We start from the raw sequence: 18,623 nt of genomic DNA, 5'->3' as shown, positions 1-18,623 counted from the left end.
CTAGCAGCAACCAGAATGCTATTATAGATGTTAAGCAATGGTTTCACGCAAAACTTCAAATCAAGGACTAGGGTATTATGCATTACTTTCTTGGTATTGAGACTATACAGTGTAGGAAAGGGTTAAGTCTATCTCAACAAAAATATACATTGGACTTGCTAAGCGAGACTAATTCGTTGGGAGCTAAACTAGTTGATACTCCTATGGATCCAAATGTGAAGTTGTCTCAAGATGTTGGACCAAACTTTGAAGACAAATGTTGATATAAGCAATTGGTTGGCAAGTTGATCCACTTGATTGTCACTAACCTAACATATCTTTTACAGTGTGGATGGTGAGTCATTTTATGGAAAATCCCAAACAACCACATTGGGATGTTGTTTGTAGGATTTTGCAATATCTCAAAGGTCTCCTAGCAAAGGTTTGACAAATAAATGTAATAGAAATTATGAGGTTGTCGGATTTTCTAATGCAGATTGGGCTAGATTTGTTGATAATCAAAGATCTACTACTGGATATTGTACATTTGTGGGAATGAATCATGTTACCTAGAGTAGCAAGAAACAAACTACTATAGCAAGATCTAGCATAATATTGAACAATGGCTCATATTGTGAGTGAGCTTATGCTACTAAAGCCTCTTATGTCAAAGATAAGATTCTTGGTAACAAAGCCAATAGATGCGTTTTGTGATAATCAAGCTACTATTTATATTGCTAGCAATCCAGTGTTTACAAGAGAACGACAAAACACATAGAAGTTGACTATCATTTTATGAGGGATGATGTGTTAAAGAAAGTTGTGAGGACTCCCTCTGTAAAATCTTGGAACAGTTAGGCAATTTTTTTTTACGAAGCCTTTGTTTAAGCCTGCTTTCTATAATGGTTGTTACAAGATGAGGTTCGGTGATATTTATGCACCACCAGCATAAGTGGGGGCTTAGAAGAGAATATGTTATTTTAATAATTATGTTAATAGGAGAATTTTCTCCATAAGACTTTATTATTAATAATAATACATAAGAGGGCAGACCTAGAACCGTAAGGAGACTCCAAGAAACTTCTGCTCAATTTTGTTTTCTTTTTCTCTTCTCCTCTTCTCTTCTCTCCTTCATCTCAAACTTAACAACACTTACAAAGAGAATGCAGTGTTTCCAAGGTCCATTCAGACCTTTTCCAACAAATATCCACTGACAAGTTACAACACTACAGATCATATTTCAATAGAGCATCAAGAGCAGACAAATAAAGGAAAGAAAGGAAAAACAAAACATGCCATATTTTAGGACAAGAATAGTAATAATTTCAACAATTCAACTCGAAAAATGTGATCCAAGCATCTCAAAAAAGGACTCAATATGTCTTCATGTACCATGCTTAACAATTCTTTTCCAACACTATTCCAAATAAAGGAATAAAAAAACAAGCGGACATGAGAATAGTAATAATTTCAACAATCCAACTCAAAAAATATGTGATCCAAGCATCTCAAAAAAGGACTCAATATGTCCTCATGTACCATACTTTAAACATTTCCTTTTCAACAATACTCCCTATAACAATCTTTTTCAGCAAACACCCAATCATGACCAAGGGAGTTATTGCATAATTATAAAAAAATTAAGTATACTCCTTTTTGAGAAACACAATTCTAACACAACATTTTGGAACTACTAAGGACCTGTTTGGATCCCTGGATTTGAAGACTTACATTCGTATTAGGAGACCCCGATTCCAAATCCATTGTTTGGAATCACAATGTAAGTTTAGATTTGGATTCCAAATAAAAATCCTTGGGTATACAAATCCACAAAATTAAGTCCAGACCTAGGGCTGAATTTTACAAATCCAAATCCATATGGATTTCCTATCGTGCGACCTGCCCAACGCCCGACACTCCTCTTCCCCAGCCCCTTTACCTCCTCATGTTTGACCTTCACCAACGCAATGTGGGAAGCCCTCCAACGCTCTGTCAATCTTTTCTATTTTCTTCTTCTTCTTCTTCCACTCTCTTTCCCACTCTCTTTCTTTCCATACCAACTCGTATTTGCAAACGACCCCACGAAGTTCATGTATCTTCACCATTTACCAGGTATGGAACAAGCTCCTCCCTGTCTCTCAAATATTCATCTCTCTCTCTCTCTCTCTCTCTTCCTACTTGATTTAGATGGATTAGAGCCCTAATTTATCTAGTATGTAACTGAAATTGGGAATTAGCCCAAATTTATCTCATGATACCCCTCATCCCCAATTTTTGTTCTAAGGATGAATGGATGGATTTTTTCAAAAATAAATAAATAATTTCACTAAGCTGTTGAACAAGCTCTCACTACATAAACAATTAAAGACCAGTTGGTTTTTATGTATGTTTTTCTTCCTTGTTGCTGCTTGAAGTATAGAGTCCAAGCTTGTCATCGTCTTGTTTGTTTGTGTGCTATGATTTTAATGTCAGTTTCTGGTTCTTGTTGTGACAATAAATTAAATCGCAGCTTGGCTGGGTGTATATATATACATATAGATAATGAGGATAAATTGTTGTTTTGAGTATGAGATTTCTTCAAGATGGATTTAGTTCAAAACTGCTTCATCTTTGTCAGCTCATGAAGGGTAATCCTGTCCAGGAAAATTTTAGTGAGCAAGAATTGTTGATGCAATTTTCGAAGAGCAGCCCCTATGCTAGTGAGAGGTTTGGAATGATTTATGAAAGGCAAAATCCAGTAATGCCCCCTGAGTTTTCTAAATACTGTGGTTTTGGGCAAGGGAGCTTTATCCCCTGAACTCTTGATCTGTTGAAGACATCATATGCCAATGAGTTGTCTGTGGGAAGCACTAAGAGAGGAACAAAATGTTAATTGGACAATTACTTGTGTTGACAGTCTGATTCCTATTGTAGTGTTCTTTTACTGTACAATCATTTTTGGTGGATGCCCATGTGTCCCCAGCAATTTTCAACTCTTTTATTTGATATCAAATTTGTTGTTTTTAATTTGTGCAATTCTTTTGTTCAATTGTTTTCTCAGTAACAAGCTGAACCCAACCATGCATGAAGTTAATGTGCTAATCTTCAGGCACTCCTATGCTATATACAGAGTACGGTTTGTTATTGGCTCAATCTAATCTCCAACTAGCATATGCCATTTGTGCTGGGATGCCATATTCCCCGAAATGCTTATATACAGGTTGTGAGCACATTATTCCTTCCATCAAACAAAATGAAGAATAGCATATGCATGTCATAGATGCCTTCCCAATGCAGCTAGTAATTTTATAGGTGCCTACTGCCTCCCTGCTTCAATATCTTTTTTTTTTGTTTTATTACAGCCAATGTGTTTTATAGGTTTTAGTTGTCAGTAAAATAATTTTCTTACACCTAATTATCTTGAAATAGATCCTTTTCTGTTTTTGTGTCTACTTTTTTCCCTTTTGGGGAAGGGTGATGCGGGACTATTCTTTGCAACAAGAATTTTGTTCATGCTGATTAGAGAGATGAAGCCAGTAGCTATATTCACCTACTTGATTTCTTTGTAGTAGGTATCTTGGTCTCACTTTTTTCCCTTCATAATCTGGTTTGTAGGTTGGATTTTTTGCAGGTTATATACCTCTGCTTCTTTTGTCATTGGTTTGTTTTTCTGTATATTGTTTGTAATTGAACATAGTAATGACTGCAAATTTATTTTTTGAAATTGTAAATTGACACTTCTTTTCTTTTCTTTTTAACAAGCATGCTGTGCTTTTTTTTTTAAATTAAATTATTCTTGGTCTTATTTCATTAGCTGGTCTTTTTACTGGTCTTTTCACTATACTATTGCACTGGATTGAACTGATGCTCTATTTTTTCCCTGCTGCAATCCCTCTCTCAACCTAACCATCCTGCCCCAGCATCCATCTCTCACTCTCCCTCTCTCTCTCCTTTGCTTCCTTAATCCAGACTCTTCATACACCAAATTTATAAAGATACATGCTTATTCTGGTCTTCCTTTACCTTTTAAAATTCATAATTTATTTCATGTATTAGTCTCTGGTAGAGCTAATTTGATATTTTTCTTTTTCTTTTTTGCACTAATTTATTTGTTCATAAGCTTTGATTGTGGGAACTTGTGCATGAACCAAAAAGGGTCAGGTTCGTGTAATTTGGAAAAAGGCATTAATAAAATGTTATGGTTGCTTTTTCTCACATTTTGTGGATTTTATTGATTCATTGTAGTCAGGAAGTTAGATTTTTGCTCTTTATTTGGAAATGGGGTGGTCTGTTGGCAAATGCATGCTGTAGAGTTGAATAGTTGAATCATGTCAGGTATTACATGCAGAATTTGGGTAAAATTTGCAGATTTTCCTGGAATAATATAATAATATGTGAACAAATTTCTGTTGTTTAAGTGATTTTCAACATAAGATAACCTGAAATTATAAAAGCTGAAACTAAAACGATGAAAAGCTCAAACTGAAAGTATTGAATGCTATTTTCTTCTCATGCTGTTTCTGCGGCATTTCCAGTTCTAATGTATTGAATCTCTCTCTCTCTCTCTCTCTCTCTCTAATTTTATATAATTTCCTGAGAGTTTATGTAACTACTGAACTAGTTCAAATTTACTAGAACTCATCACTGCTTTATCTTGTTTTATTGTCATTGCTTTGAGTTTGGGTTTTGCGTTGTGGATTGCTCTAAATGTTGTCTTAATTCATTGAGGGGAATGCAATATTGTTAATGCTTCTTATTTTTGTAGGAATATCCTGACGTGAAGCCCTATCAAAATAGAATTTGTATTGAAAATTGGCATGGTTTTGCACTGGATAGCTGATTCCATGACCAAATTTCTGAGTAATGAACCTTCTGTGAAGAGGCATACTACACAGATGGTTCTAGATGAGCTGAACAAAGTTTCAGAGTTGGATAAAAACCAACTCTTAAAAGCAGTGGATCTGCTGATGCATGATGAGAGGAAATTCAAGACACTTTGCAAATTTCCAGAAGAGTTAAAAAGACATTACATATTGTTGCATCTTGATCAACACGATCTATGAGACTTTAGTAGATAGAGTTATGCAAGTACTTTGACTAATATTGAATTCTTAATTTTTTGTATTTTTTTTTTTTAAGCTTTTTAGCATTGAGTCTAGTTTGGAGAAGTTAATATTGGATTTTTAATTTTTGGCTATGTTGTTTTATGAAAAATGAAAATTATTTTTCCCAAGTAACAAAACCTTAATTTTTTGTTCTACTTTTTAACAATTTTTTTGCTCTTTATAATTTTTAGCATTTTTTTCTCAATGGTAAGAATATTTACGTGAGGTAATCAGAAATTAAATTACACACGTACAAATCTGTATCACATACTTAAATAGATCCAAATAGAAGATTTGGATTTGCTTTGGAATTCCATTTACATCTTATAGTTTAGCCAAACCATGGATTTGGAATTCTGTGGAATTTCAGTACAAATCCATGTACTTGCAATTCCAATTCAATTCAAAATCCATGCATCCAAACCCTACCTAACTATATTTGTAAATTCATAAACAATGCACTAGACAACAGACCGCACCCAAAAGATTACATCAAAAAAACCTTCGCTTTCTTAAGGCACAGCGAGCTATGAAGTGTTTGTACTAAAACACGCCCTGCTATAGACACGATTGAACACTAAACCTTATTTCTAATCCTGCTAGTTGAAGTTCATTATGCACATTCCAGCCCTGGGCAGATCCAGTTCCTTTATCTTGCAATTTTTGGTTCCAATTCCCCTCCCCAGGGAGTCCTCTCTCCACCCCAAATTGTTAGCCCCCAGTTGTGAGAGTTTGCCCAATAATTAGTTTATTTTTTATTAGTTCAAGTTGCAAAATACTTGTGCATCTTGTTTGTGTTCAATTATCTATATTGTCTTCAACAGGATTATAGAAAATACATATATTAAGGAACAAGAATAAAGAGAATTACAACCTAGTAGAGGACCAAAGAAATCCTCAAAAAAGAAAGAAACGGCCAAAGAAAAAAACACAAGGAAAAGACCAAAGAGAAAAGGAAAAAACTAACAGAATTTCAGTAAGAAAACCTTTTTGAAGCCTCGACCATCGTAATTTACACAACAACTTACGTGGGTCTCATTTTTATTTAAAATCAGTAACAATAAATATTCATAAATATTTTTTTAATTAGTTTAATTAACTTATCCCAACTATGCTGCATCCTAATTTTCATAAATTGCTGTATTCACACCAGTGTCATATGTACACATATCATGTATGAGTATCGGTGCTTCCTTCATGATGAGGGAGTCATGTTCAAAGCTAGCACAAGTTTGGAGAACAAACCTTTAAGATGAATGAGACCACCATGGATCCCTGGGCATCTCTCTAAGTCCAATTTTACCAAATTAACTAAGCCAGAAAAGGCACTCATTCCTTGAGCATCAATTGCATTGTTTCTTCTAAAACTCAAAGTGGTCAAGTTTGAAAGACCTGAAACAAAAGAGTAAACCTGGAAAAGTCAATCACTTTCATACATAAAATATGCAAAAAAACCACTTGCAGAAAATTAAAATGGTCAGAATACCAAATCGAGGGACAGAAAGAAGGAAATTTAAAAAGGAAAAACTTAAATGCTTAAACAGGATGATTTAGAGAACTCCTCATCAGTGCAACCATATCTCACTAGTGGTACACATCATGCCAAGTCCACAATGCACCCCAAAAATTTTAGAGATTCAGTGCACAAAAGGAATATAATATCAAGTTGAAACCAATAAAAGCAATTTTGCAATAAACTGTACTCAACAAATGTTTTGATTAATTGCAAAAAAAAAAAAGCAAAAAACTATCAATAATCTGTAAACATAATCGAACTGACAGAAAAACTTTCTAGGTGCAATGAATTCCAGAGAAAAAATCCCCCAGGAGCTTACAGATATAGAATAATTCAAAAGCTTGAAATTCTAGTTCAAGCAAACAATAAAAGGAAAGGAAAATGGAACAAGATTCAAGAGACAATAACATGTAAATGTAACTAAAAAAAAATCTTTTAAACAAAAGCACTATGGAAGCTGCACAGCACGAGTACAATGGATAAAGTAGAGAGTTCTCTTCTGCCATTACAAACAAAAGGTAGCATCACACAATTCTACTTCAGTTTTTTCTTTCTTTTTTTTTTTTTTTTTTGCACAGAAATTTTCATGAGAGAGAAAGAGATGCAATGAGAAGGATATAAGAGAAGGGGTGCAATGAGTGCATGCCCATTAATGTCCCTAATAAGGTTCTACTCCGCGACATTCAAGCCCCCATGACATCCTAATTGCGCTTCCTCATTTCTGCTTTCAGACCCTTCGATTTTGAGCTCACCATACAGCTAGCATATCTGTCTACACTATCCCCTGCCACTATGTCCAAAAACTTTTAGACCCCTCCCCATAAGCCACATATTTTCAAACTGGAATGGTATTTGGCCTCTCCTTGGTCCACCAACCTTCAGCAAGATGGGGTCGTGACCTAAAACTGGTCTTTAAAGAAGTTGCTGCACAACATTGGGATTGTGCTCCTTCAATCCAGCTGAAACCAGGAACATCTTAATAGTCAACAATACAGGATTGTCCCTAAAATTGGACCAAGTGTTAACCCACCTCAAAAGAGCTCACTCAAAAAAAGATTTTACATTTAAGAAGTCTCAAAAGCACCTCAGATCTGACGTACCTTTACATCTCCACTTATTTTATGGGGGTAAAGGATTGTGTTAAAGTCTCCATCCAAGAACCAAGGATAGTTCCAGCTTTCCTTCACTGAGCATCTCACAGACCCGGAGTGAATTTGCCAAACCATCCCATCCTCCTCCTTGAACAGACAAGTAATCAAAAGATCCCCAATAAGGAAAACTTGCAAATCAACAAAGAAAGTCTTCCACATAACCCCCAGACACCTCTGGTCCAGCCATTAGCCTTAACTGTAAACATTTGCCCTCCCCGTTGCCACCCTAATACTCCTCATACCTGTGTCAGTTGTTGTGCAGGCTCTTAATGACAGCCCTACAATTTCCTACATAACTTTTCAACATCCCCTTTTTGAGGTCATTTACTCCCCACCTTCCACTGAATGATCCACTTCAGTATAATGTCAAAAGCAACCACCACCGCACCCCCTACCCCTTAAGCCCTTTGTTTTTTCCATTCTTTCTTTTGTAATTCACAATAATCCCTACCTCCTAAGTTCACTCTTAATCCTGCTGTTATTTATAGCATCATTCAGACACCTTACTCCTTTGTCCTCTTCCTCTTTTTTCAAAGTCTTCAAATAGTCTGAGCAGGTCTCCTCTTCAAACCCATCAAAAGCCACTAGTAGAAAACCAAAAATAACTAACTTCTATAATAGGCATCCCCCCTCCCCCTAGGGGTGAGCAAACGGTCGGTTCGGCCAAATTCGGATAATTAACCGAATTAACCGAAAAATTCGGTTAAATAAAATCATTAACTGAACCGACCGAATTAGAGGAGGAAACCGAACCAGACCCGACCGAATTACCCGAATGGGTAATTCGGTTAACCGATTTTAACCGACTTCAACCGAAATTATTTAAAATGCGCATAAATATAATAACAAAAGTGGAAGAAGAGAAGAAGAAGAAGAAGAAGAAGAGGAGGAGGAGAAGGAGGAGGAGGAGAGGAAGAGTTACTAGGGTCCGGGTTTGCACGGCGAGCTGGTGGCTGAGAGTCTGAGGACCGAGACGAGAGGCTGGACTCTGGAGTCTGGAGAGCCGAGCTGCCGAAGACTCGAAGAGGCCAGAGGGGATTTGCCGACTCCGAGAGGTGGTCCACTGGTCCGATGGAGAGGCAGGAGAGTTGCGGCCTGCGGGCGTGCGCCGTGCGGGGTAGATTGGCACTCGGCAGAGGCGCAGAGCGCAGAGAAACTAAGAAAGTGAGAAACCCTAATTCTAATCCCCAATCCGGCAATCCCCAGATTCCCCACTGTGAATCTGTGAGTGTGAAGTGTGAAGTTGTGAACGAAGCCTTTTTTCCCCCCAACCCCAAGCGGGCAGCGGCCAAGCCCGAGGCCCCGAGTCGCCCGACTGCTGTTGCAGCTGTTCAGTGTTCACACAGTCACACTTCACTCAGTTCACTGCCCTGCCCGACCACGAACCACCCTATTATAAATTATATTAAAAATGTAAACTATTAGTAATTCAATTAACCGATATTTTTTTAACTGTTAACCGAACCGAAACCGATTAACCGAAAGTTTGTATAATTTTAACCGAACTGACGAACCGGATTTTTTACCCGAACCAAACCAACCAATTTTGGCCGGTTAATTCGGTTTTCACCGAATTATGCTCACCCCTACCTCCCCCCTCCCCCCCCTTCTTTCTCTGGGGGTGGGGAAGATTTTACTCACTGCCTTCACTTTATTCAACACCCACCTGGCAGACATACCCTCATCCAACAATTCTCCCCTTCCAGAAGAGCATTTAAAGCCTACACCAAATCGACCCAAGCTGAGAGTCATCTGAAAGCTGCGACCTTCTTGCTGTCTAAGTTCTGGCCATTGCAATCCCCTGTCGTCTTCATCTTTTCCACCAGATAATAAACCCTCCTCCCTGTTACTCCCAACACTGGGCCTACACCTGCAGAATCTTGCTGAACCTCACTGCGTCATCCTTCAACACAATTGCAGGCTCTGCCACTAACCCTTCCCTCTCCCCATCATCTTTTTGGTCTTTGGAGCTTAGGAGCCCTATTAATGAAAAAGAAGGTCCACCATCCTTCATGGAACCACAATGTGTCAATGTCAATCTGAAAGCCCAAATGAGTTAGTGGACCAACAACTGCATTCGCCATCTACCCCCATTCATTAATGGAGTGAACGAGTTCATTTCCATTTCATAAACCCATAATTGTCCTATTTTCCCCACTTAAGTTTCCAGATGGGCATTTTTCTAACACCTGAACTTTAGGACGACCAAGAGGCATCCATTTTCAACCTCATTAGGCCCCTTGATGCAGTAGCAGCAACAAGGGAAATGAGGTGAACAGCAGTAAGGGTACTATCAGGGGAATTGGGAGAGAAATAGATAAGAGAGGAGAGGGCAAGAAGGAAGAAGAAGAGAAGAGCAGCAAGGAGATGCAATTATGGGAAAGCACAAATGTCAATGCTTTCTCAAATTAAATTCATGAAGTATTAAATGGCTTTCACACCCTATTTATAAAAATAAAAATAAAAACCTACATTGCATAAAATTTCAGTTAAACCCACATAGATATGAAAATTACAAATGAACCCCTAAAGACCCGTCCTGTTATAAAAGCAGAAAGGAGATGGGACTGAACCTTTCCCTCAACTTACTTTAGTAATTAAATTGGCCTTCTTTTTTAACAGGTCAGCCTCGTACAGAAGATGGGGCTTGATGGATATGGAATAGAGGCACAGGGCAAAGGCATGGGATGGGAAGCTGAACCTGGTTAAACTCCACTCACAGCAACCAGTAAGTGCGGCATGTGCAGATTTTATCGACAGCTTCTGGTGACAATATATGGTCGTTTTGGAGATTGGCAGATGGGATCCCAGCAAGGCTGTCGATCTGTCTTGAAACTCCAGCAAGACAATCAACCAAGAGAAGCAGTGGCTGGTGGGGTTTCTTGCAATGTGTGGGGTGCACCAACAAGGTGCTGGCAATGGCGCATCAGATTATGGTCAATGATCTCTGATTGCAATGGAAATGGAGATTTTATGCGATGGCTGCTTGAGAAATGAAAGTGAAACAGGGACTATGAGTTTCATAGTTTTAAAAAAATATATGCCAAAAAAAAGTGCTGACGGTTTGTGGGAGATTGAAATTTAAGAAGAGACTAGTATGAGGGAGATATTGAAAATGTCTAGAAGTTAGGAGTTTTGACTGAAATTTTACAGTAATTAGAGGATGACTGGTTTTAGTTGAAACTTCAATTTTTTGAATTTTTTATTTTTTTAAATCTGGGACTGATAATTGAATTTCATGGATGGTGTGGAGACTAAAGACTGAATAAGAGTGTTGAATGGAGAAGACATATGATGGAATTGGAATCAAAGATGAAGATTATTGATGGAATAGAAGAATATGGGAGTTTATCGAAAAGGTAAGAGGAGGAAGAAAAGATTGAAGGTGAAGATGAATTGATCAGAAGTGGAAAAAAGATCGAATTTGGACTGTGATACCAATTTACGCAGTAGCAGCAGTAAGGGTACTTCCAGGGGGAATAGGAAGAGAAATAGTTTGGAGGGGGGAGGGGAAGAAGAAAAAGAACAAGAATGAAGAAGGAAGAAGAAAAGCGAAAGGAGATGCAATTCGGGAAAGCACACATGTTCACTTTTTCAATTAATATTCACAAACAGCTAACTCTAGCATAGCTTTCACACCCGATTCATAAGCAAGCCTAAGAAGAAATTACACATAAACCCCTAAAGATACATGAACTTACAAATGAGCCCCAAACAGACACATCTATCACAAACAAATCCCAAATACACATAAGCTACTAATTAAACAAAAGAATTTGGGTTAAGGACCGACCAATCCCTTGACCTGATTGCTCTGAAATAGTCTCCAACAAGGGTCTACCCATGTCTGATGTCTTAATCTACATCACCCATCACACAAATCTTTAAACAAACCCAAAGAGATAACCCCAAGAGTAGCTTGTCTATCATTTCTACCACCGAGAAGGTGATTTGGCATTTAACAAATCTCCTTAAACTGTTGAGCAAACTACTTCTGAGTTACTTGTCTACGAACTCAATAGAATAGAGCCAATCAATCATGCTGAAAATCAATAAAGCAAAACCCCTCAAATTATCAAGATGAATTCACCAATAATGATATGAAAATATCTAGTATCGTCTAGAGAGCAACTGCAGAGACGCACAACAGTCTTCAAAACGAGCAAGATACATTTAAAAGAACATAAAAATCAAAAAAAAATCAGGAAATCAAATAACAAACATATCTGAATGACACAGGAAACTGTGATAGAAATTGATTTGTTTTAAGAAATGGCTTATATTGTTCGCTAGGTTAAGCCTTCAACAATGCAATAGGCTATTATAAAGTTTTCTGTATAATAAAAGAAGATATATTGGGAAAGAGAATGTATAGTCGAAGCAAGGATACTAAATCCTCAAAAAGAAATGGAAAAAAAAAAAAAGCAAAAAAAACAAAAAAAAAAAAATAATAAATAAAGCAAACCAAAACTGCTACAATTAGTCAAGAAACCCCCTCTCTAATCCCTTCCCACCATAGTTCACTTAACATTTCAAATTAGCTAATCCCCTCTTGACCCTTCTTCACCTTATATTTGCCACCATCAAGCCTAATTTCATTTCCTCCTTGATCAGACAACATGAGGCCGAAGTCATCCAACAAACTCAAGAGTTCCAAGGTCCTTCCCAGAAATTTCTTTACTGGAGTAGACAGAATTCCATCCTTTACCTTCTGTCTTCTTTAGGAACATCATATTCAACTATATTAATTCCATCTAAGCCTTCTAAAGGAAGAGGTGGCACAATAGATTATTATAAAGTACTGAGCCTCCATTACTCGCCGGGACTTCTTAGCAATTTTTTTCAAAATTTCTTTATCAGCAAATAGTGTTTAATTACTTGAAAATGGCAAAAGGAACTATGACAGAAGTTATGCATTAATTGATAAAGAAATACCACTGATGTGTTCTAGACCATGGTTTGAAATCTGGTCACAATAATTAAAATTTAATCCTTGGAGGTTTGTGCAGCCTCTGAGATGAATCAAACCAGAATCAGTTATATCAGACTCAGAAAGATCCACAGAAAGTAAAGATGATCCCTGTGAAGTGATGACATCCATCCAACTGTCGTTCACCCCAGGATAACCTCCCAAATGAACATCCTGCCAAACACAAGGCAGAAATCCTTCAAGTTAACCTCAGTATGATACAAGATTAATTGAGCACCACACGAGCAACAAAAATAATAAATGCCAGAATGAGAAATAATTCGCTGAAAAAGATACCTGGAGAGCACAATCTCGAAAAGATTCAAGAGAAATATCAGTTAGACATTGCGAATGGACCAATTCATTGAATATCTGCTGACTAATGTCCCTTGGTAGCATGGAAAATGTCACATATTTATCAATGTCCTGTCCAGGACGAAGCAGATAGGAGTAGTCAACATATAAAGAGGCAGAATCACAAACATTATTTCGCAAAAGTAAGATTTTTTCTTAATAGAAACAAATGTCAGAATTATGTAAAGCTATATACTGATACCTCTCGTATTTTATAAATGCACAACTCCATGAGGGATGGGCATTTCCCTCCTCCCTGTTGAATATCTACAGCAGGCCGGGAAAATGCAGTACCCAGCCATTTCGAACTTCCACTTTTGCAATATTTTCCAGAAACCCCTCGCAGCACATTGTCATCATTAACCTGCTGGTCTCTCTTCCTAGAACAAGCTCCCCCCATTGAGCAATGATGTATTGTAATCAATATCAGTCACAAAAACTGCAGCATAGAAGTAACATAATCTATTCAATCACCATAAACAAGAAACAAAAATTTTTAAAATTTACAGTTTCAATGTCACAAACATATTTGCTGGAACTATTATGGATGATCATGGAGGCCAAATAATTTATTGCAAATCATGGAAATGCAAAAGATATTAAAATCGCCACCAGTATTTACTGTAACATATGGATGCTCAGGATTCATGGCATTCATGAACAAGTATTTGTCTTTCTAATCATTCCCAAGCACCAGAATCTAAACCACTGCATCCACCAGCATCATAGTACGCCAGTGCCAAGCTCCCATAGCACATCCATAGTGTGCAATATTACTGTCGATGCCACAGATTCTACTTTAACAAAGACACTAACAAATCCACCCCCCGGTCCCTCCTCTCCTTATTTCTAAGTGCTTGTTTTGTGGCATCACTGAGGCTTATGTCACATATAATGAGGAATAAAACCTAAATAAATAACTAGTTATGTATGCACATGATACGGAGCTTAGCATCATTGTTATCAAAAAATATTCTCATCCTCCCGAACAGATTGCGTCCCTTTCATTATACAACACCAAGTTGACAGAGAAAAGGATTTCAACAATGAAAAAGATACAGAAGCAGCCAAAAGTTCTCTCATCATCCGCTTGTTGCTTTGGCAATATGGCAAAAATTACTTTCCTCTAATGATGATCTCCTGCTTGGGGACAAGCCTCACATCTGAGCTTTTTTTTTTTTTGTCACATCTGAGCTTTTTTTTTTTTTTTCCCACAGGCAATGCTCTGGAGCAAAAGACAGAGAATATTAGATAATGATAAATTTGATGTTTAGGAATTCCGATGGATGTGCTGTGGTTTGATGATTGAAATCTTCAAGAGTGGAAGACAATGCTAGTTGAAATTTAGACATAATCAACAAATTGATGATACAGCACCAAGGGTGCTATTTTCACACGATCAATGCTAAGAATATAAGACAACTCACAGCATGCTCCTTGGAAGGCCATAAATCCATTAAAATGACATAGTCCCTTCACACTTCACAAGATTCCAAGCATTTTCGAGATGATCATACTTGCTGATGCCGAGTTCTACTTTGATATTGTTGCATTTGGAAAAAGTCCAACCTATGCCTAACTCATCTAAAGAGGAAGAGGAATAGGAAGAGCATCCTCTTTCGTGAAAAAAGCCAAAAGAAGAGGATATCATGCTTAAGCTAAAAATGAACTTGCTCTGCAAAAGAGAAGGAAAGAATAAATAATGTTAAAAGGAACGAGCCTATCATTTTTTGACCTTGTCATGCATCTCGGTACTTGAAAAATACCATTGCACTAAAAACAGTTGGTCTTGAACTCCACTTTGCTTAATAATTCACATGGAAGCATTTCAATACATAATGGAAAAAGAAAAAAGAAGTTGAAAATCAACAAAAGCAGTTAATGCTATCTCGACCACCAGTGTCCAAGCAATTTGCTATGTCCCAAATCCAGCGGTAGAATTTTGGAGCAAAAAACATTGGCTCTTCACCTTTGCAAAAACTTTTTGTTCGTGAAAGATTTGGGACTGTAAGAAAGACATGGCTTAAAGAAGAATGGTATGTTAAAGCTTGATATACATTGCTGGCCCATAACCTAACAACTTAAGCTTTTGAGTGAAGAGGTAATATAACATGGGCTCAGAACTAAGGCTGACAAGAGGTCCTGGGTTCTAGCATTGTCGCCTTTGTTTACAATGTGTGGTGGTCGAAAATTATATTATTCTCCATAATGAATGTTCAATTGTTCATCTCTCCAGATGCAACTATCCGCGGGGCAAGCCCCCGCCCGGGGTTGGGGGGGAAGGGGGAGTGGTTGTGTTACAGCTTGATACACATTGTTAGCGTACAATCTAGCAGCTTAAGTTTTAAGTAAAGTGATAATCTGACATAAGCTATATACCATTAAAGACGATTGTCTCCAGAGATGATTCCATCTCACATGTGTGACAAATTACATGGGAGGTAAAAAACATTATGCATAATAAATCAACCTATTTTCCTACACTAGAGCCCGGTGGGGATAAAAACATCTAATCATGTCACTATGACAGAAGCACATAAAAGTTCAATTATAATGTGTCATGTGTCATATGTCATCAAAGTAAATTACATAAAAACTAATGAGAACAAATAAAAATTTGTCAAACACTCCTATGCTCTTATCAAAGATCATGCAGTGAAGCCAATAAATTAGCATCATATGCCATCAATTAGTGCTTGAAAGGGGGTCATAATGACCAACCATGTATCACTTAAGCCTTGCATGCATCCAGAGCAGTATCACATTCTATTTATCTATAACAAGTAAATTTATATATATATATATATATATATATATATATACATATAGAGAGAGAGAGAGAGAATTATATAGAGAATTCTTTAATGAGAACATGCCACACATGTCACCTAGGAAGGTCAAACCGAAGTAGGAGCCTTCCCTTCAAGCTAGAGGTGCACTCTAGGCTTCCAAAAAGCAAAATTTTGTTCAAGTCTGAAGCTATAGTTTGATATCTTCCCATCAAAGCAAAAGAGACATTCTCTATTCATTCGACATCAAATCGTTATTGAATTTTTCAAGAAGAAAGAAAAATCAGATACTTCTTCCACAAAAAGATTTTCAAAGATTGTAATCCACACTTAAAAATTCAACTAATTTTCCAGTCAATTTTAACATGAAATCTGTGTGTATAATTATGCCAAGCATATTGATAACTAAATTTAATTTTTTAACACAAAAATTCCTTTTAGAGAAAAGCAGAAAATTGCAAAACTAATTAAATTATTCATAGTTAATGATATACTCAATCCCAGTTTCAACCTTGTAATGGAAACAAAAGCATGGAATGGATTAAGCTGCTTGAAGGGTCCCCATATCCCAAAATCATCACCTAAGCTAAACTGACATGAAGCCCTGGCATTAATTTCCATCATTTTTTTATAGTATAATGTCCGTCCTTTTACTAGTAATATCTCTGTCAATATATATATTATCTACAACTATCAATAAACGTAACACCATTGACATCCCCATTCATGCTGATATCGCCTTAGCAAACATCAATATACTACAACAACACTACCTTCTAGCACAATACTCAAATCAGAAATCGCATTGGTTGTGGTAACAGAATGTTTTGAAATTAGAGTCTCCTTTTCATTTTGGAGCTTAATCATGCGGGAACTTTGTTTTATTTCACCACACAAGCGCGCACTCATATTGTTAACCCAAGGAGCTCCATCACTTCAATATCATCCAACCCATTTAAATAACAAGTTTATTTACATAATTACAATTACATCGACAATAACCCCCAAAAAAAATCATCAGGAAAAGATAATTATCACTGATTCTACATAGCCTCCTTTCGGCTGCGGAGAAACCAAAAAATGGGAGGACAACCTCCAGTCTTAATACTCCGCACAACAAAGTACAGAACTTACAAATTCATCTTCTTCTCTTTCCGCAATTTCAGAGAACAGAGATGCGATACCTCAGCATCATCGCGTGATCATGTTAGAGTTGATTTGGGAAAGATCGCACCTGCAGAAAATATCAGTAAAGAGAGAGAAAGAGAGAGACAAGGACGAGGATGAGGAAGGACGGTGATTGTGATGATGAGTGTAGAAGTAGTACCAGTGCGCAGCCGGTGGAGACCGAGGGAGGGTCCGAAGCAACGGATAGGTGCCGCGTGGAGATCGTAAGGCGAGGGACGTAGGCTCGGAGTTTGGTGGAGAGGTCGGAATATGATGAGATAAACGCGGGTCCTACGCCGCGGGCCATTTTCAAACGTCATTTGATAATTGAAAATTGATGATAATTTTTCATCTCTATCCAATGGGTTGTTGGGGCCAGTGGCCAGCGGGCACCTTTGGATGCTTCTGTACGCAAACGTTTCATCAATTTTCTCTTGGTTTTTTATCATAATTTAATCATAATCGTTAATTCATAGTCACAGGCTTGTACTCGCAATTATTATATTAATTACATCAATATTTTTTTTTGAGTTTTTTATATAATGTTATGGGGCAATTGAGGGCATCCAACTTCAAATTTTAATTTTAAATTCAAATAAAATTTAATATAATTTTAAATTATATTTTATTTAAATTTATACAAATTCAAATTTAAAATGATAAAAGAAATTATTTTAATACTTTTTTAACCCTTTAAAAGTTGGAGATTTGAATTTCAAAATTGCAGTCAAAATATTTTTAATCGTTCACAACTAATATTTTAAGTTCTTAACTATTCTTTTGAACAAATTTAAATGCTTTCAATTTTTGATTTTTTTTATAAACTATTTTCTGAAACACGTCCACAATGGGTGCCCATTGCTAGTAAAAAAAATTACAAAAAATAACAATATAAAATATTTGGCTTTGCTTTGTTAACTGTCAAAAACTTATGAATTCTGATTCAAAATTTTAGATTTAAATTTGTTTACCAAATAAAATAAAGAATTATATTACACCAACCTTAGACTTGCCAATACATTTGAATTATTTAAGTATTTGGTGTAGACACCTCGTTATTTCATAAAATGAGAGAATATGGGAGAATAAAAGAGTATAGGGAAATTGAGTTTGTTTTCTATTTACATTGGAAAAAAATTATGAAAAATGAAATAAAACAAAAACAAAAAACAAAAAATAGGGCACCTAGAAAATCCAGTGGGTTGACGGATACAAACCTACAAACATAAATGGAGAATGGAATTAGACATGTGATGCATAATTAACATGTGAGTAAAATTTGATTTCAATGCAAGTATAATTCAAGCAATCAATTTAAATGGGATTGGTTAGTTAAATACAGAGATTGAGTGTTATGGTATGATCCCAAGAGGGGGTGAATTGGGATTTAAAAAATATTTTACTAATTTAAACTTCATATATTTACCACATTAAATCGCATTTAAAAATTAAAACGTGTATGAAAAATAAGAATGACAATAAATAAACATTCATGCACATGTGAAAAATAAAGTGCGGAACTTAATGAGATAGGGAGAGAAAGAGAGACACACGAGATTTTTACCGAGATTCGGCCAATTCTACCTACATCCCCGCCTTGGGCATATCCCCAAG

General features: G+C 36.6%; 1 protein-coding gene across 2 annotated transcripts in view; it reads right to left on the bottom strand.

Moving 5' to 3' along the window:
- LOC131157551 (uncharacterized) overlaps positions 1–17,137 on the bottom strand; it is a 46,323-nt gene extending 29,186 nt beyond the window's left edge. For both annotated transcript variants that reach the window (XM_058111790.1, XM_058111791.1), the window contains exons 1-5: positions 16,977–17,137; positions 13,256–13,492; positions 12,997–13,125; positions 12,666–12,873; positions 6,309–6,455 (exon numbers count right to left, since the gene is read on the bottom strand). In XM_058111790.1, coding sequence (XP_057967773.1) covers positions 6,309–6,455; positions 12,666–12,873; positions 12,997–13,125; positions 13,256–13,453 — 682 coding nt within the window. In that variant the 5' untranslated portion in view covers positions 13,454–13,492; positions 16,977–17,137. The remainder of the gene's footprint in view (positions 1–6,308; positions 6,456–12,665; positions 12,874–12,996; positions 13,126–13,255; positions 13,493–16,976) is intronic.
- Positions 17,138–18,623: the final 1,486 nt, after the last annotated feature.

Source organism: Malania oleifera, chromosome 6, assembly GCF_029873635.1.
Source record: "Malania oleifera isolate guangnan ecotype guangnan chromosome 6, ASM2987363v1, whole genome shotgun sequence".
Lineage (NCBI taxonomy): Eukaryota > Viridiplantae > Streptophyta > Magnoliopsida > Santalales > Ximeniaceae > Malania > Malania oleifera.
This window is presented reverse-complemented; position numbering and strand designations above follow the sequence as displayed.